At 45.8% G+C, this 19,875-nt stretch overlaps 1 protein-coding gene across 1 annotated transcript in view; it reads right to left on the reverse strand.

The window, feature by feature from the left end:
• Positions 1–19,404, reverse strand: part of LOC130258319 (EF-hand and coiled-coil domain-containing protein 1-like) — a 36,334-nt gene extending 16,930 nt beyond the window's left edge. The window contains exons 1-2 of the mRNA XM_056501582.1: positions 18,413–19,404; positions 16,746–17,152 (exon numbers count right to left, since the gene is read on the reverse strand). Coding sequence (XP_056357557.1) covers positions 16,746–17,152; positions 18,413–19,027 — 1,022 coding nt within the window. The 5' untranslated portion in view covers positions 19,028–19,404. The remainder of the gene's footprint in view (positions 1–16,745; positions 17,153–18,412) is intronic.
• Positions 19,405–19,875: the final 471 nt, after the last annotated feature.

Raw genomic sequence — 19,875 nt, forward strand, 5'->3', positions numbered from 1 at the left:
TAACTTGTCATTCACAGACCTTTAACTCATCTCTTTTAGAAACTTGGAGCAGATCAAACAGCTGTGTGTGTACATTGCCCCGAGTGTAGTTACACTCAGAGCTATAATTAATTTTCAAAGTGTAGGACTTGTGGTTTTCAACCAAAATGAGGTGTGATTTTAATTTTTTTCTGTTTTACCTAAACTGTCAGAATTCAGGGAACTCAGAAGGGTTTGGTTTATTCCCTGTAGAAATTAGAGACTTTGTGTGTGCACATTTTTGAGTTATTTATTACTTTTGCTGTGGAGAATATGTTTTCACACTGGAGCTGAGTGTCTGCGTGGGTTTTCTGAGTACATCACTCCCTGACTGATGCTGTGAGCTCCTCTCCAACAGAAATCCTATGAATGAACTTTCTGTGATCAATCCAGATGCTTAATCTCAGCTTTTAAATAGCTTGATCTGTCAGGCTTGTAAAGATAAATGCTTAAAAGCATTACTTTTTAGTGGCTATGATAAAGATCACTAAATATCCTGGCTTTATATGGGCAGTACTAAAGTACAGTTATAACTTCAGCTATAATGGTTACAGCTCTGGGAGGTTTTCTGTTACTGGGTGATGATTTTCAAATTGCCAAAACCTCTAGGAAAAAAAAATCATTTAAGTGATGGCCATGTGTTTTCTTGCAAACCTTTCAATGTCCCTGCAGTTGGATAGAAGCAGGCAAATCCTGGTCTGGTGCAGTCCCACACAGCAGGGCTGGGCTGTGCCTTGCTGTCCCTGTGGTGACTCTGAGCACTCTGGAGACAGCACAAAGCTTTGTGCACACACTGTGAAATTAAATGGCATTGTCTGAGATCTGCTTCCAGCCCAGTCCATAAGGAACAGCAGCAGAGGCATGTGCAAGCAAACACAGCCCATGCCAGAATTGCCTGGATACACTGTTTGTCCTTCCTGCTTTTCACACTCACATTTTGGAGAATTCTGTCCCTCCTGCTGTCCTGACTTTGGATTTTACAGAAAGATGCTTGAAAGCCTACAAACAAAAACTAGCAAGTAAAATACTGTGATGCTCTGAGCACTGACAGCTCTACCCAAGGCACTTGGCATAAATGAGAGAAGCCAGAGAGAGCAGAGCTGTGCTCCTGTGGATCATTTCCTCCTGCCACTGCTTGTGCAGCTGCCCTGACCCTCGTGTGCTCCTTCACATAGACCTGTGCTGTTTAATCCCCAGGAATCCTTCCCTGGTCTCCTGGCTGCCAGCAAAAATCCAATGTCCAGGGAGCCTCTCAGTGTCTTCAGAGTCCTTACAGAGTCCTTAACAGCTGGGTGAAGATCCTACAGAATTCCACTCTGAGAGCTTAAAAGCGTGCCAAAGCTCTTTCTGATGTCTGCAAAACTGCAGCTCCTGAGTGTGGAACAGACTGAGAGCTCCTACTGGCACAGAAATTCCTTCAGGATCTGTTTCAGCACCTCACAGACTGAGAGCCCTGTGGATGTGGAGTGACAGAAGAGAAGGATGGCTCATTTCACAGCAAACTGCTGTGAGCTGCTTCTGTCTAAGCACTTGGGAAAATCCCACAGGATTGTATGAGGGGAGTGCAAGCATCACTCCTGCATCCAAGCTGGGAATTTCCCAGGAGCTGTGTGAAGGGTTTTTGGTGCCTGCAGGCTCCCCAGGAGAGCTGTGTCAGGGTTTTTCTGTGCAAAGGGAAAAGGAGGCACTGGCAGAGCTGAGCTGCTGCTGGGACATGAGGAATGCAGACCCTCAGATCCTGCTCCAGGAATCAGCAATGACCTCACCCCTTGTGTTTGCTGTGTGCAAAAACATCCTCAGAGCTTCAGAGAGTGCTGCTCTGCACCAGAGACACTGGAATTCTTCATGTTCCTTCAGCCTCAGCTCTGTGCCTGCTATCTCAATGCCTTTTGAAAGTTTTAAGTTCCCTGACAGCAGCCTGTCCTTTGCCTTCTTCAAGTGTTTTTTGGTTAGGTGGCTGAAAAGCAACTCCTGAATTGAAACAGAAAACTCAGAATATTCTGAGCTGAAAGGAGCTCCCAAGGCTCAATTTAAGCCCATAGTTGGACCACACCCACAATCCTGGCATTACCAACATCATGCTCTGACCAGCTGAGCCAATCTCAGGGTCAATTATTTCCCTTTGCAAATATTTTTAAGTTAGTTGCCAGTTCCAAGAGACCAGAAAATGCTGCCTAGTGATTCTGCGTTTATTAGGATCCTACCTGTGTTTTGGCAGCAGTTACAGCAACTTCTATTTTGTCTTTTTTTGGTGATATGGTTGAATAAGAAATGTTATTGGGAAGTCAAAAGTGTAATGTGACAATTTGTAGCTGGTCCCTGGGTGTAAGAACTGATTTCTGCCAGTGCTCAGCATGGCTCCTCTCCCTTCTCCATGGCTGGACCTCTGCTTGTCTCACCAGCACCTCCCATTTCTCTGATGAAACCCAGTCCAAGCAGGTTAACGTTGCATTCACCACCAAATTCACTTAAACTTACCTAAGTTTAAATTTACATAGATTCTTTCCTAGCAGAACACTTAAGCAGGTACATAATTTTAGCCAATTATTGCATCTCATGGGCATAAACCCAGTTTAATTAGAGTTTAGATCTAATTATGTGGCCATCACAGGCTGCAGTGCAGAGCTACTATATGAGAGGAAGGAGAGGGATGGTCAGAGCCACAAGAAAATTCCTCATGGGAATTCCTGTTTTCCATGACAATAGTATTTTAACAGAAGGCTTTGGCTCTTTGCTTCTCCCTCTTTAAAAAAAAAAAAAAAAAAAAAAAATTAAACCAACACTTAATTGTAGTTTTCCCCTCATTCCTGATGTCTCTCCATGCAGGATCCCAGCTGTGTGTGCAGCTTTTTTGGGGGGACAAGCAGCCCCTGCCCTCCCCAGGAGCCCCACAGGGGGCAAAGACCCTTCCTCTGGACACTCTCACAGGTATTTAGAAACTTCCTCTTGTTTTCAGAGAGCTTCCTCAAGAGATTTCCACAGGGAAAGAGGGAATCTTGTATGCAAAATAGGAAGCAGTCCTCAGAAGCTTTCTGTGATCAGCACTAGAAGGAAGACGTAAAATAAATTGTTTGAAGCAGCAAGTGATACCAGTGGTGTTATCATATGTAAAAACAGTGATTAAATTTAACATCAGAGAGCTGCAGTAGAATTTAAAACCTCAGGTGTTTATAAAATATATTTAGCTCTTCATTGTAGTTGACAGTAAATGACCAGCACTGAAACTTGCTGAACCCGGTTTTTACACTGTATTTTCTATTTTCACTTTACTGCCCTGAGTAACCCTTTAGGAAAACTTTTTATTTGTCTCAGTCTTGGATGGGATCCCAAACTTTTTAATGCTAATGCCATTCCTCTTGCCCTCAATATGAGACTTAATCTTTTCCCTTGGTTTTTTGACATTCTGTAATTCAGTTTCACATCCTGAAATTTATGCATTAGAAGGGAAGGCAGGTCAGGATAAAATCTGACAAAATCTGACATACAGTAATATTTGTTAATTAAAACCTTCTAGAGGTTTTGCACTGATCCTTTCTGTTCCATCTTCACAAAGTTCCAGATGTTATGGAGTTGTTCTAGATTTTACTGTGGGAACTGAAAAGGGAGGGGGAATTTGTAACTCTCCACCTTAAAAGCAAGTGCAGTTACACTAGGAAAATGTCCCAGTTCATATCTGGCTGCATTGGGAATCTTAGGCTGTGGAGTGTTTGGAAGGTGACAAAGGCCCATCAAAAAAAGGGATATAGCACATGGAATGACAATTCTGATGGGAGAAAGTCTTAAATTTGTAAATCCTCCAAAGGAAATTTGACCTTACTTTTAGTGTCACTTTCTTCATTTCATAAAGCCAAACATCAGAAAGAAGAAGATGGATTTGGCCTTCACAGTATGTTGTTTGTACTTGAGAACTTAGGGATAATACATTCTGTGCTCACTTCCGATATAGAAAATGGCAAAAAATGAAAGCAGAGGATGTTTCTGAGTTCCACTGCTAGGCTTTAGTAATGAGACACATTGTGTTTCAAGAGATATTTGAAATAAAAGCACAAAATCCTCACAGTGCAAAAGCATCTGAAACAAAATCTGTTTTATCTGTTCCACTCAGCTGGCAGTGCTGCTGGTTGGGCTTTGAAAAGTGTGTCAGCAGCACCCCCGAATTCCACGGGAACATTTCACATTGTGCTTTTTGAAGTTTCATCAGAGCAAGCACAGAAGGCTTTGGAGAGCTGAGAGGGTCCCTTTGAGGTCAGAGCAGAAGCAGTGATGTGCTGCAGAGTTCTGGGCTCCTTTCAGCTCAGTCCCACAAAAAAGCCTGATGGGTTTGGGCTGCTGCTATTGGAAGCACTGGTGTTTGTCAAGAGGCTGTTTCATATGAAAGAGACTGAAAAAAACAGCAGCAGGGCTGTGGAGAGAATGTAGATATTTCTTGGTTTGGGTTTCTGTAGATACCTTAAACAACCAAAAGGGGAAAAAAGTCAATATGCAAAGTGCAATATTGTCATGGTGTTAAGCCTGAGATTTATCAGCAGTGCCCTTCCTCCCTCCAAAGCATCATTTATGGTTCTCTAAAATGCTCCTGATTGCTGTGAATCCAATCAGTGCAATCCTTCACTGCGGCAATGTTTGCTGCCCTGTGATGTGCCACAGGGCTCAGGAACTGAGGGAAGCCCTAACAGAGCCCTGGGAGAGCATTTCACACCTGCAGAGATCAGCCTGGCAAGAACAGCTAAAGGGGGCATTTAGCATGCTCTGCCTGCCTTTGGGCTTGGAAATGCCTCCAACAGGGCAGGAGTACATTAAACATTCTATATCTGGAGGGCCATTAAAGCAAGCTGCTGGCAGTGAACTGAGCCAGCTGCAGGTTTGTGTCCTGCAGGATTAATGGCAGCATCCCACGAGTCTGCTCTGCGTTAGCAAAGGCTCACTGAGCTGCACTGATCCTGCCCACAGCTGGGAGAGCCAGGATAAATGATGCTCATTTTCATGGCTCTTGTCCCTCTGGGAACAGAAAGGCCCTTACTTTCAGGTATGAGAGCCACTACCAAACTCCAGATCTGATGAACGGCCAAAGCCAGGAAAAAAAGCCCCAACTGGTGCATAAATTTGATTTTCTAGCAGAATCATCTGTTTAAAATGCCAGATCACTCCCAGCTGAAACCCAAACACATCACTGTGGACAGAAATCAGGATATTCCACGTGTTTCAGATGGCTTTGCACCATGTCATGCCCCAGGGCCTGAGGCAGCTTCCAGGTGTGGGTACCAGAGAGCATCTCATGGTGAGTGCTGGCACCTGCTTCAGGAACTGTCATTCCAACACATTCAGCAGAATCATGGGAATTTAGGCCCTTGGGTGTAGGAGAGACAAGATGTAAGTTCCCAGTATCCCCTAAAACCTCTGTTTACTTCAGTTCCTAGAAAGGCCATGCAGGATCAAAGGTGACTCCAGAGTGTATCACTGATGTTTGGGAGAGGGTTTAACAAAACCCTGGCCTGCAGCAGAGCTTCCAGGCCTGCCTTTATTCCAAAGGAGCTCCTTGTATCCAGCCCTGTCAGGCAATGGGATTCTGTGGAGATCTTCCAGTGGCTGTGCTTTCCCACCAAGGCTGAGCAAGATTCCAGGAAAAACTTTTTTTCTGCCCTTGTGCAATTTGACACAGATAGTCTGCTCTTATTCAGCTGAATATTCAAAATTTCCTGATGCAATTGCTCTTAAACAAGAGATATTTCTCTCCTCTGTCTGCTCCATGCTGCTGGCTGGGACTAACCCATGGCTAGAGATGGAGACAAGTGCAGGATTTTCCCCTGAGTCTTCCCTTCCTTGATAACCCAGCACAGCCATCACATCTGAAATTCTGGGGTCTGTTATTCCTGCAAGAACTATATTTGTTTCCAAAACCAGGGCAGAGAGTTCACACTGCTGGTGCTGCTCTTGTTGACTTCTCATGTCGCTACATTACTGCAGAAGAAAATGTAGAAAAATCCCAATATTCACCCTCACGACCTGAGGGTGATGGACACCTCTCCAAACTACTCCTGATGTCCCCCAAGAGATTCCCTAAACTCTGTAAAAGCTGCTGAAATCAGAGTAACATCATTTCGAGGCAACACTTTTGACTTTTCTTCTACAAGATGTACAAAACCCAAATCAAATCTTACAACCTGCCAGTGCAGAGCTCAGCCTGCCTCCAGACCCATCTCAGCTGGTGCAGGGGGTCATTTCCTGAGCAATCACTCTGGAATCCACATTTAGGCTGCTTTAATCAAATTCTTTTTCATTCGCTGTGGGTCTGTGACCACTTGGAAAGTGCTCTAAGGACTGACTTTAGCATCATATACACAACCTACCCAAAAACCACACCAGTTTTAGTAGAGCAGCATGTGTAGTTATGTATTTGTACTTATGTGCCAGCACAGCATCAATAACAATGGAAAAAAAAGCCCATAAAGGAAAATTCCTCCTGTCCTCTGGTGGGAATTAGACCTGCAATTTTGAAATCTGATAGAATGTGATTTATTTTTATAAAATTTCCTGAAGAGGAAAACTACAACGCCCAGTCTAAAAACCTGATGAATTCTTCTTCTAGAATAGAATAGTTCTGTGGGAAGGGACTGACAGTCTTCAACTAGTCCAAGTGTAACTCTTCTAAATCAGTGTTTGCTTTTTAAATTGTCTGTATTTGATATTCATGATGGAGTTCTCCAGAATTCATAGCACACAGCCTTCCTCAAGACGTGCCTTGATGTGAAGACATTTTTAAATGAGATTCTTCTGAATAATCTAACCAGATAATTTCATCATGCCCCTTTATCATATAGGCATTTCTCTAGGACTAAAATATTCAGGATACAGCCTGTATTTGATATCTATGGTTCTGGCAAGGACAGTGTAACCTCCATAAAAACAGATCTCTGAAATAACAAACTTGAATGTCAGATTCAAAATATTCCCAAGTCCCTGGGCAGGGCTAGACAATACAAAGTAATAAGATCTATTACACAAAGTTTCCTTCTCATTTTGCCAGCTAAACCAGCAGTTATTTTTCTGGTGATGTGAGCTATTACAATCACTAAAATAATCTGATGGTCTCGTTTGAGTGGTTGTAGAATATGTATCAATAAAAGCCACTGCTGTGGGACTCTGCTGAAAATCCAGCTCCTTGCAGTCCTAAGCAGTGCTGCTGGGGGAGCTTTGGGATGAGTGAAGCTTGGGATGCCTTTGGGATGATTTGCTCCTGGCGAAGTGAATAATGCAGGGTGTGCCCTGCAATTAATAACTCCTTTTGTGTCATCTGCTTAGGCTTTGTGTTTTACAGCACTGCTCTCTGGTTCTGCCTTGTTCTCCTCCATTTTTGGAGTTAGGTTATTCTTACATCTTCAGAGAGGTTTTAAAGGAAGAGAGGATTTCCCACTAACACTTAATTCCTTTTTTCAATGAGGTAAAATGTTGTATTTCTACGTCAGGACTACCAGGACTAGAAATAAGAAAAATCCCTCTATCCAGGGTTATAAACACCATTTTCTCTCCCTGATAGTCCCAACTGGGTGTGACAAACCAAGGCAGAGCTGCCTTGATGGGCAGAGAGGGGTGAGGCACTTGGATATGAATGTGCTCACACAGATTATTGAACAGAGTCTTTAAGACTGGATTAGATTGGATTGGATTGGATTGGATTGGATTGGATTGGATTGGATTGGATTGGATATGCATGCACATACCAAGCAGCTTGGAGTGAACTCAGCAAATGTGCACAGAGAAACACCAGTGCATATCTGTGCCAGTGAATGGAAATATTAAAGCACATATTCTATTTCTGATAAACACACAGTGCTCTGAAAATGCTCTGCTTGCCCCCAGATCTCAGCCTGTGTTGAGAACCTCTGGGCCAACACTCTTACAAATTATGTTTTTCAATTACGTGGGGAAATATTTGCTGTGCCAGCATGTCAGAAACTCTAAGCCCAGCTTTTGAGATGAGAAGGGCTGAAAAGGCTCCTTGCAGAATTGGTGTGGCTGTCTGTGCACAAAGGCTGACATCTCCATGGAATGGGCTGTGCTGGCTCCCAGCCCAGCAAGGAGCTCCTGGGCTCTGAATGCACATTGATTGCAGGCTGGACAATGGGCACCTGCCAGGACACCCCAGAAAGGGAAAGCCTGCCCTAAAGGCAGCGACTTGGGCAGGGCTTTGTCACACCAGATCTGGGCTGGGCTCTTCAGCCACCTAATCCTGTATCCTACTCTTCATGTCCCACAAGGAGAAGCTTGTGAGCGGTGTGCAAGAAATCTGTCAGAGGTTGCTAACAGGGAATTTTGGGCTAAAGCTGAGAGATTTTCCCAAATTTGAGCTAGTATTTATCACTCAGAAATTCTCCTCACCAGAGGAACAGTTAATCCATTTTAAATCCTGCTCATCTCCAGCTATCAGTGGTATTTGTGCATCTGAATGAGAAGGGGTTGTTACAAAAGAATTAAACAGCATCTCTAAGCTTGGAGGTCATCTTGAAGGTGACTGTAAGAGCAGTAACTGATGTGGGTGATAGCTGCCATCCTCTGTGGCTATTAAAATCACTTTTTAGAAGGGAAAATTGATGTGGAGGGACAAAACCCAAAGCTGTGGTCTGGAGCGTGAGTCAGGGCTCAGCTTAGAGCCCTGTGACCTTGGGCTCCTGCAGATGAAGCCAAGGCCATGTTAGAAACTCCTATTTTGTCATTTTATGTATATTAAAGGCTCAAAGACAGTACCTAGGGATACATTTCCCCTGCTCATCATACACCTGGTGAATCCTTAGTCCTCCCCGGGCATTTCACTGCAGTATTTAAGTAATTTCCATAGTGCCTCAAGTGGAGTCATCTTTCTATTTAATACCTGCTAAGTAGGTTTTTTTTTGTTTCTTTAACTGATATTTTAGTTGCTTGTTTAACCCTTCCTCAAGCTCAGCACTGTGCAGGAAGGTGCTCCAAGCTCACAGGACCCACTGGATGAGAATAATTTTGGTTTTTCTCTGCTTTGAACCTGCCTCTGCTTTCATTGCTGAGACATTAAACAATTCTCTATTAGTCTTCTGGATGAAAATTTTACAGCCCCATTTCACATCTCTCCAAAGCTCTCTCTCTTCCACATCTGCAAGTGGCTAAAATAATTTCCATGCCTTTTTTTCACACTTGTTGCCTTTCCTAGGCCTCTTCCAGTTTAATTTGCTTTGAGGGAAGGATCATGAATTTCCTTGTTCTGATAGAGGTGTTCTGTGAATGTGCAGAATTATTTTCTTTGTATTGATCTCTGTTCCCTTTGTAATACATTTTAATATTTTATTTGCTTTCTTCCCTGCCGCTTAATAACTAAACAGATACATTTCTAGAGTTATAAAGCTCAATGATGTAATTCTTCAGCAGCTGTAATAAACTCTAAGTTCATTACTGTGTCTGTTTCACTGAAGTTGAAAGTGTTGTTTGGGTTGGTTTTGTTTCTTAGCCCCCAAAATGAATCTGATTTAATTTATGTGATACCTGCCACCATCCCATCACTCCATGTCCTAAGATCACTTTGCAATTCTTCACAGTTGATCCTGGTTTTTCAAATCTTGACTAACTGAGCAATTTAAAAATCTTTATTTCCAGTATTATTTCACCTAAAAATCAAATGATAATCACAATATTGTAGCTTTCCTTACCATGTGATATAAAGCAGATTTCTCTAACTAAAACAGAGCCCAAGCAAAACATGTTTGTTTTCAGACTACCAATTGTGACAGAAATCAGGAAAAGAAAAAGTTAGATATCCTATTCTCCCTCAGTGGATATTCTGATCTGAATCCAAGCTTTGTGATTCAAATGCACTTTCAGTGGAGGCATGAGTCAAATGACTGATCTGCAACTTCACTGCTTTTAGTTGGAGGGATTGGTTCAGACTCCTCTCTGAGCAATGATCTCCTCTGCAGGGTTTAATGAGAGAGAAAACGTGATATATCCTGGGGCTTTACATCAGACAGGGTGCTGCTTTTTAAGCAAGCTGCTTGACTTGAGCACACAGATTGGGTTTCACATCTGGAATTGTGAAAGTATCATAGAATTAGAGAGTGGTTTGGGTTGGAAGGGACCTTAAAGTTGATCTTTAAGTGGTCTTGAAGTTCCCCTGCCATAGGGGAGGTGCAACTAGGTATACCTGGATATCTCTGCTCTGTAATGAAGGACTGAAGCAGATACATTGACCAGCTCCTCCTCCTGCCCTCCTTCTCCCCCTCACAGCCTCAATCAGTCTTTGCATTCCCAGTCTGGGATTATCTCAGGACATGAATCTGTAAGACCAGATCCATTTAACCCAAGTTTACTTATAGTGCAGGACATCCTTTTCTAGCATTTTTTTCTGTTTTTTTCACTTTCCTTAGCATGTGACTGCAGCTTTCCTTAGGTTTTTTCAGAGGCTGCAGTTCTGAACAGCTGAGGTTCAGATTCCCAGGCAGATCCAGGGAAACGTGCTGAGTATACCACAAAGTGGATACCCCCAGGCAGGCACGGGACAGGCAAATACCAGTCTGGATTTTAATCCTTCTGCTAAGCAGGCAGATAAGACACTGACAAAGTTGAAAGGATACCCAGGAGAAGGAAGGGAACAGCACAGCAAGCATGGGCAGGGATTCAGCAGGAGTCCCAAACAGAAGAAATTTTTGCAGGGCTGCTGAGTACCTGCCTTGTGTCACTGGAAGTGCAGGAGTTGCCTGTACTGTATTTCCTCCCATCAGTGGCATTTATCAGCTCAGCCCAGGCTCCTCAGAGTCCAGGCAGGTTTAAATGCTGCTTGACAGGCTCCCCTGGGTGCCTCTGCTCCTGGCAGTGTCCTGAGGAACACGAGGGTATTTACAGTGTGGTTGAGGGTGGGTTATGACCCAGGACCCTGCCTGGTGCTGGTTCTTGCTGTAAGCCCAGATCAGAGGCTCTGGACTGGGAGCTCTGCTTTCTGAGGGTTACAGCCTCTCACGTGTTTGGGTTTGAAAGGGGCCAGGGAGGAAGATTTTTCTTTGAAGTGATGTTTGTGTGTGAAATCCATCTTTTTTGAGAGGGACATAAGACAAGACAGGCAATCTGCTGAGCACCTAGAAAGCTCCTGTAAGAGAGTCTGGTACTGGGAGCACTGTCCAAAGTCAGGGCAGGCAGATGAAGGAGGGACGTGCACAGCTGTCACCAAGCTGCTGCCTGAATCTCCAGGCACTGATTCCGGGAAGGAAGGCTGCAGGAACACTGACTGCACATCCCCTTGGCAAAAACGAATCCCTCCGGTGTAGGAGGGGTCAGCATGATCCAAATCATGCACAAAGGGCGGAGGAGGCAGCTGGGAGGGGCAGGGCTCGCTGGGCAGGGCTGACAGCCCCAGCTCTGCCTTGGGCTGGGGTTTGTCACTGCTGCAGCAGGGCTGGCAGGGCACTGCCACCCCTCCATGCCCAGCAAGGGATGAGCAGGGACAGCTCCAGCAGGGCCAGCAAACGGAGCAAGGAGGGACAGACACAGGGGTGTGCCTGTGTGTGGCACTGCCACTGCTTCTCTCCCACACAGCAAACGCGGCCAGGCACATAAAGGAGGAGTTAGGGAGAAGCCAGGGAAAGCCTCCCAGCCATAAACACTGCCAGGAAGAGCCCAGCATGGAAAAAGGCAGGGAAATGGCCACACTTCCAGTGCCACAGCACACTGGGGATAAATGCTGCAGTTCCTTGGGGATAAATGAACTTGTAATTATGAGACTGGATTTGAAGTCAAGCCTTTGCTATTATTATTATTATTATGGGAAGCTGAAAGACTCTTGCATTGGAAATACAAGTAGCCCCCTTCCACAGAGAGAGATGCTTTACATTTTCTACACTGCCATATGAATCTATTTAAATTGCTCTGTATGGTTCTCTTTACCATAAATCACAATACCTTCCATCATCCCTTCTTGTGAAATCAAAATGCTCCTTTAAAGTGTTCCCAATGAGAGTGATATTATTTGCTTACTTAGCCTATGATTCTTCTAGGACTAGAGACCCACAAGTAGTCTAAGCTTCATATGATGGCAATAGATTCACCTGCTACAGCTAACTTCTTGCAAAACTTGAAGCTCTGGGGCTTTTGGCAGACTTCTCTGTAATACAAAACTCCTTACAGTCTTTAGTAGAAAACAGTATCAGCTCCAGGCAAAGTTAGAAAATGAAATGAGATGACATCTGTTCACCCAGAAGAATCTGAGTGCTTTCACAGATGAGGCTCTGCAAATTTAACATTTCATTTACTCTCTGAACTCAGTGCCATCAGTCTCTGCTCCCTGCTCCTGTCCAAGGATGTCTTTATCACCTGCAGGTCTGTCCAGCACACACACACACACACAAACAAAGCCTCCTCTCATATTTTGTGCCACCTGGACAAATTGCCAAGATGCCCCTCACCTCACAACAGCAAGGAGTTGGTATTGATGACAGCAGTCAAGCAAAAATTGTCCAGATTTTCCTTAGTGTCCAATTACTAAAGTAGAAGAAGAGTTCTAGGGTGCCTAAATAGAAATCATGATCATTCTGACTGGAAATAACCTACTACAGACACCTTCTGTGGTGGATCAGTGTTTGCTTCCCAGGGCTTTTTTTTCTACACTTAATGGAGCTGATCCTGTTTCAGTTAGGAATATTTCCACATTTCCCTTCTGTTCTTGGATTATTCATTGGACCTGTTTGGTCCATCTTGCTCTATCTCACAGAGTGAATGATAACCTGAGAAATTATTGAAAGGATCAGGGCACTGTCTCCTGAAAGAAAAACACAACAAACTGAACAGTTTCCAGTATAAGATAACCTAAAGCATAACTTTTTAGACAAATTGACACTGATTAAATAAATAAATGGAGAAAATTATGCTAGAGACCTCAGTCTTCATATTTACAGGAGAATATGAGGGGCTGGAACAAACCTCTCAGCACTCCATGCCAGAAGGATTCCTACTCATGAACACATAGAAATGCTGATGGATAATTAAGTAACCTGGGAGACAGACCATGCATATGGGAAGCATTTTTGCTACTTTATGACCTCCTTCACTAATTACCTATGCAATTACTGTGCTGGTGACTAATGCAGCAACATAAACCCTCTGTGAACATTTCTATTCTGAAGTTTATTTGCATCTTAAATAACCTTTCTTTTTCTTTGTTACACTGGGATCAAAACCATGCTTGTTAAATTGTTCTATTCCCTCCAGTGCTATGAAAGAAAAAAAGAATATGGACAATTTATTAAAGAATCAATTTCTAAGCCATCTCCAATGTTGTATAGAAAACAGAGCCAACTCCTATTTGGCAAGAACAATTCATGTCAAACCAATCCAATTTCCTTTTCTGACAGGGCAAATGGCTCAATGGATGACAGAAGCAGTAGATGTGAAATTTTTACTCTAGTAACATTTTCATGTGTGGTATTTTTATAAACAATACTTGGAAATCACAGGACTATATTAGAATATATGGCTGGTGTCACCTTGTGCTGGAGCAAAACCTAGTGGGGGAAAAAAAGGGAGTTTAGGGAATAGAGCTCAATGATTTGTCTTTTGGGAATAACTCCTTGGGAACTGCAAAAAAATGGGACTTGCCTGACTTCCTAAACTCCCCTGTAATAATCAGGCAATGGGAACGATGCACTTTTAATGTAGTATCAATAATAAATATGTAATTTCTTGTGAAGTTTTTTTCCTCTGAAATGAACTGAACTCAAGCTTTTCAATAAGGAATTAATTGAAATTTACCTTTAAAGTTGAGCTGACTCGCTAACTTGACCAGGCTGGTTTAGGAACTGAATGATGGCACAGGGATATTTCAAAGGCTAGCATAGGAACCTGTGCACTCAAAAAAAGTTCATGTTTAAGTCATACAGATTTGCAGGAACATGAATCTGGAAAGTTAAATCAGGAATAGGTGATTACAATTACACACTCCAATTCAGGACAATCTTTAATGACTTGCAGGTACTTAAACACTTTCTTGACTAAATGTTCTTTCCTGCACTAGGGATTATAACTTAAGGTCAAGGTTGGGATTCCAGATCTAAGTGACAGCAAATAGGTCTCAGATGAAGGACTAGAAGAGGGATTTAGATGCTAAAAGAGCTTTTAAAATCTAAACCTAAAAGAAGAAATCATTTCCTTTATAAATATGAAACTATAAACAGTGTGTAAAGCTCAGAGATTGTACTCATTCTTGAATATGATCCTCTCTGGAAGAAATTTGACTTTAGCTGGAGGAAGCCTGTGGCTCACCAAGACAGTTATTGCAGAACTCTCAGGAGAGATATTTGCAATTGTCAAATCTTTCTGCAGAACACCCAAATGCCCCCATTTCCCTCCACCACTACCTTGCAGCATTAGTTCTTGCCAAATACAAAACCAGCTCACAAACTCTGTGTGGCACCTGCCAAGGGAGAATACTGTTCACTGGAGTGGTGACTGAAACACAGCCTGGCTTAAACAACAGTACAGGTAACAGCATCTGAAACACAGCCTGACATACTCACACTGCAGTAACAGCAACTGAAACACAGCCTGACAGAACTCACAGTACAGGTAACAGCATCTGAAACACAGCCTGACATACTCACACTGCAGTAACAGCATCTGAAACACAGCCTGGTTTAACCAACAGGACAAGTGACAGCCTTGCCAAGTGACAGTCAGAGCCCTGCGGGTTCTCAGCTGTCCCTCCCTCTCCACACCTCAGCCAAGCCATCTCTTCCCCCCACCAAGCACTCCCAGCAGCTCACCCGAGCTGCACCCATGGCTGTGGGCTCCTGCCCATCAGGAGAAAGTGATTCTGTCTGAGCAGGAGGAGTTTGAGCTGCCTGAGCCCCAGTGGGAGCAAGCGGAGGCAGCGGGACAAGCTGGGACAGCCAAGGCTGTGTGGGGCAGAGCTGCTGCTGAACCTTTCCCACCCTAACACACAGCTCTGCGCTGCTTATTCACCATTTTCTGCCACTTTGGGCACCTCTGTGCCACCCTGGGAACACGAGGAGTGATGGGATTCCATGTGTTATGCAACATGACCACAGGCATGCAAGTCCCAATTATCATTATGCATCTCTGAGTTAAACTGTTTACACCAAGAGCTGTTTGACCTGGATGGGGAGGTGCAAGTGCTTCATGGCCAACAGAGAATCCCAAAGGGTGGAAGCTGGCCTGGGCCTCTGCTAAATCTGCCCCAGGGCTAAAAATGGGGTGTAGTTCCCAAATGGTCAGTCCAGCACCATTCCTGAGCTTGACATTCACTTTAAATTAGCATGCAACTTCTAAATAAGTATTACAAATGAAGGCCATCTTACAAGGAGCATATAATTTACATTTCTAAACTCTTTGTTTTGATGTAACCCATCAAGTTCCTGCTCTGCAAGGCCAGTGGACATTGCTTATTGCCTTTAACCTGTTTCAAGGTGATCTTTTTTATCCTTCACTGTACTTTGCAAAAGCAATTCCATAGGATAAGAACTCATCTTAAATCTTTGGTGCCTAGGAGAACGTGACAGACCTGACAAGTTTTGTGGTCCCTTTTAGCACCAGGAGTTGTTTCATTCATCCAGAGACCCCTGACAGTCACCTTGAACATTACATTCCCTCACAGTGTCCTTTAAATCCTATAAACGTTTAAAAAAATGCTTTTCTTTCCTTTTATCTTCTACAAACACGCAAGTATTAACATACACAATGCTCACAGATAGACACTGGATCAAATGTTTATTTTTAGAATTCCCTCACTTCATCCAACACTACATTAACTATGATGCCACAAATAACTCACTATGAATTCTTCTTAGAAGCAAACAGAAGAACTGTGAGTTTAGGAAGAGGTAAGGTCTTCAGAAGATGCAATTTATTAAAATACTAGATGTAGTAGTGCAAGTAAAAATATATATAAAAATCCTGGTTTTGCTTTGGGTCAGTGAAAATATAAACCAGATTTTATTCCATAGGTCAATCTGAAACTTGGCCCAAAATGCCTAACACTTGATAACCATCAGTGAGTCCAAGTTTTGTCAAGTGAGACAAAAAACAACAAAAGCAGTGGACTATTAAATTCATGACCAACTTTCTGACTTCTGGAAAGATTTGCTTATGCTATTTCAAAAGTCGGGTTTAGTTGCCTAATGTTTTTTGTTTGAGATTCCCACTATATTATTTGGTGGGTTTCAGAACATTTCACCTTCTCTCTTCTATTACCTAGTCTGTTGGTGAAGAAGCACTGAAATCACAGCAAGTTTGAAACCACTGGCCAGAAATTGCCCTTGTGTGCTTTTCCCCAAGTCCCAGGACATGCTGAACAGCTTCTTTATGAAATGGAGTGTCAGCCAGCTGATTACAGCTGGCTTGGGATGGGACCTAACGACCAGGAAATGCAGTGAAAAAAACAAGTGTGCTGGAAATGCTTTCTGAAGGACTGTCAGGAACTTGTTTTGGGCCTTTCTTGAAGCGTTACCGTGTTGAGTTCTGTCCTTGTGTGTCTGAGGAGTAACTTCAGCTCTCTGTAGATCTGCACCCTTACTTTGGCCTGGAAGGCTCCCAGATCTCCTACAGACCCCAGCCAAGGAAATGCACAAGCAGCTTCTCATTTCCCTCTGGCTACATTTTACAAGGTGTTTTGGAGAACATTCAATAAGCACAAGCAGAGATTCTCAAACTCCCTTGTGTCCCAGCACTGTGATTTTACAGGCACTTTTGGACAGACTCCGACCTACCTGTAGTGCTGCAGTTGTGATTCCAGCTGCTGAATGTATCCTTGCAGATGGGGCACCTCGTTAGCTCTCACTTCCAGCTCCTTCACTTTGCCAAGACTGTTCAGGACAGCGTGTCTGGCCTCTTCCACCTTCCTCCTCATCCCTGCCTGCTCCCTCTTCAGGTTACGGTTGCAATCCTCCAGGCTGACCAGAGCTTCCTGAGAGCTCTTCAGCTCCTTCTCCAGCTCCTGACTGAACCTGATGGCTTCTCCAATCTGCCCATCCCTGGAGCTGTGCACGAGCTCCATTTCCTTCAGGACACTTTGGAGGCACTTGGTCTGGCAGTGCTTCTGTGTTAATGGTCTCTTACTCCCTATGAAGCAGGATCCTTCTTCTTTATGGCTGGCACGGCTCTTCTGCAGTCCCACCTGTAATGACCAGGAGCACAAAGCAGGGAGAAATTGATGTGTTTTCATTAACACTGAAAGTGGGTGGATTGTGCTTTGTTGGACTTTTTAAAAATCGCATCTAGTTGATCAGCAACTAAGGCTACTTGACCTTTGCCAAATACTGAGACAAGGAAACAATCTCTGCTAAGTAGCTTTTAATACCGAGCTATAAGTTTAATACTCAACCTACTCACTATATGTTATTGCACAAGTTCCTACATAGCTTTAATGTCATTATTATGGGCTGTACTCAGGAGTCAAGTAGTGGGCTCAAAAAGTATTTCCAATGAAGTTCTGTTCAGAGCACCTGGGGGTGTTCTGGAGCTGTCCTCTTTGTTCTTTTGATTCTTCCTGGGACCTGTGACTGGTGACTTCATGTTTGCTGCTGATTTCCTCTCTGTTTTTAAGATGAAAATGGTCAAAGTGTCTTTGACCTGCCTTGCTGGACACTGTGAAGAGGAACAGTCATCTACTGCAAGTGTCACAGGTGGAGCAGAGTTGTGTGAGTGCTGTGTTAGAACCAAATCAGACCTCGTCAGACCTGCCAGAACAATTGGTCCATGCTGTCCTTCACTGCTCTGCCTGTTCCACACTGTTTCATGCCAGAGTAATTCCACTGCTGCTAAGTTTGGATGTGTTTTGCTGGAGCCAGTACAGCAGAACCAGCAGAAACCAGCCCCAGAATTAATGGGGCTCTGCAGAGGAGCCCCAGACCATTCATCAGCCTGCCCACAGAACTGGCTCCAACTCTGAACCCTTGTGACCACGCTCTGAAGAAAACATACTTGGAATATTTCTGAGGCACTTATGACTGAGGCACTGCATGTGCTTGTGCAGGTAAGAATCCAAAAGCTCTATTTTACTTCAGGAAAAACCCTGCAGTGGTGCATATCCAGCACCTGGTATCAGCACATCCCGGCTGCACGTGCACGAGAAGAAGCAGCAGCATTGTACCCGTGGCTTTGTTAAGCTGAACTCCCCTACACTCTGAACAGTGCTCATCACAAATAGATTAAATGGCACACCGGTGCCATACAGTTCTCCTAAAAGGGTAATCCCTAATCTTTGTAAGTAAACCTTGCTAAAAGTTAAAGCCGAGCATGAACGAGCAAGCTGGGTCTCAGTCTGGAGGCGGAGGGGTCAGAAACACTGACCCTCCTGGAGCAGCATCTCTCCTGAAGCACTCGGGGCCACCCGAGCCGCCCCCGGAGCGCGGTGCAGGAGCCGCCCCGGACTCACCTGCAGCGCCAGGCACCGCGCATCGCTGCTCCGCAGGGCGGCCCGCATGTCCTCCAGCAGCTCCCGCAGGCTGCCCTTCTCCTCGAGCAGCTCGGCCATGCGCTCCTCGGCCCGCTCCAGCGCCACCGTCTCCTGGCAGCGCTCCCGGGAGCAGGGCCCCGGCGGCCGCCGCTCGGGCTCGGCGGGGCGGGCGCGGCGGCGGCGGGGGCTGCGCGGGCGGATCTGGCTCTCGATGCGCTCGCTCTCCCGGCCCAGCGGCAGCCGCGGCCCCGCGCGGGTGCTGAAGTGGCCGCGGAGCCGCGCGTGGAAGTGGCGGAAGGTGAGCTCGGCCGAGAGCCCGTCCCACAGCCCCGCGCACCGCTCGGGCTCCGCCGCCTCCTGCGGCCCCGGCACCCGGCACAGCGTGCGGAGCTCCTCGCCGGGGATGCGGCCCGCCCCGGCGCAGTGCAGGCGCTGGAAGATCTCCTGCAGGTGCTGCTCCGGGCCGGCGGCCAGCACGACGGTCTCGTTCTCCACGCCGCGCTCCAGCCCGTAGCGGCGGCCGAGGGCGCTGAGCAGCCGCTGCGTGCGCCGGCCCGGCCGCCCGTAGGGCTCCCAGCCCTCAGGCGGCTCCATCGCGCCCGCCCGGCCCGCGGCGCTGCCCGAGCATCCTGAGCGCCGCCCGCCCGAGCGCTCGGCCCCGGCCCCGGCCCGCGGCGGGGCGGGACGGGCGGGGCGGGGCCGCCTTTGGCCGCTCCAGCGCCGCGCACGGAGCGCCCGGCTCGCCCCGCACGGAGCCGCGTCCGCCTTTGGCCGGCAGGAGCAGGGACTCGGGCAGAGCGGGCAGGGGCCACCCCGCTCCGTTTGGCCGCCGAGCCTGAGCCCCAAGAGTGCTTCTGATTTCTTAGCTATTGTCTCCCTGCTTTCTCTCTAACGCAAGCGAGACAACAGCATCGCGCAATCCTGTTTGGCAAGTGAGGCTTGTCAACGAGTGAGTGCTTCCACTAAATTAAAAACCCCATGTGCTGGAATGGCGGCCTTCTGTTCGCTCAGGCTTCCTCAGCCCTGTAGATGAGGTGACTTGCTGGTGTGGGTATGTGGGTGTTACGAGGTCTGTGTTAGGGATGAGTAAGTGTTGAAGTCGTTCAAACGGGCTGCCCAAAGCAGTGATTTTAGTCTCTCTCTGGCTGGGGAGTAGGAGCGGCGTTGCTGGGCGCAGGCAGCAGCACGAGCAGGGCTCCTCCAGCGGCAGGGACACGGCAGGAGCCAGAGGGGACCGTGGCACCAGAGGGGACCGTGGCACCAGCCGTGCCCAAGGTCTGAACACGCTGCCAAAGTCAGGCGGTGCCAACAGGCTCCGGTAACAGCCCCGGCACGGCGTGGTGAGGAGCCGGCTCTGGGGGCCATCCAAGGAGTCCTGTCAAGAGCAAATCGTTCTCATATTCTCTCTAAGAGAAAAAAAGAGCAAACCAGTGTAGCCGATA

The sequence above is a fragment of the Oenanthe melanoleuca genome, chromosome 12 (genome assembly GCF_029582105.1).
Source record: "Oenanthe melanoleuca isolate GR-GAL-2019-014 chromosome 12, OMel1.0, whole genome shotgun sequence".
NCBI classification, from domain to species: Eukaryota; Metazoa; Chordata; class Aves; order Passeriformes; family Muscicapidae; genus Oenanthe; species Oenanthe melanoleuca.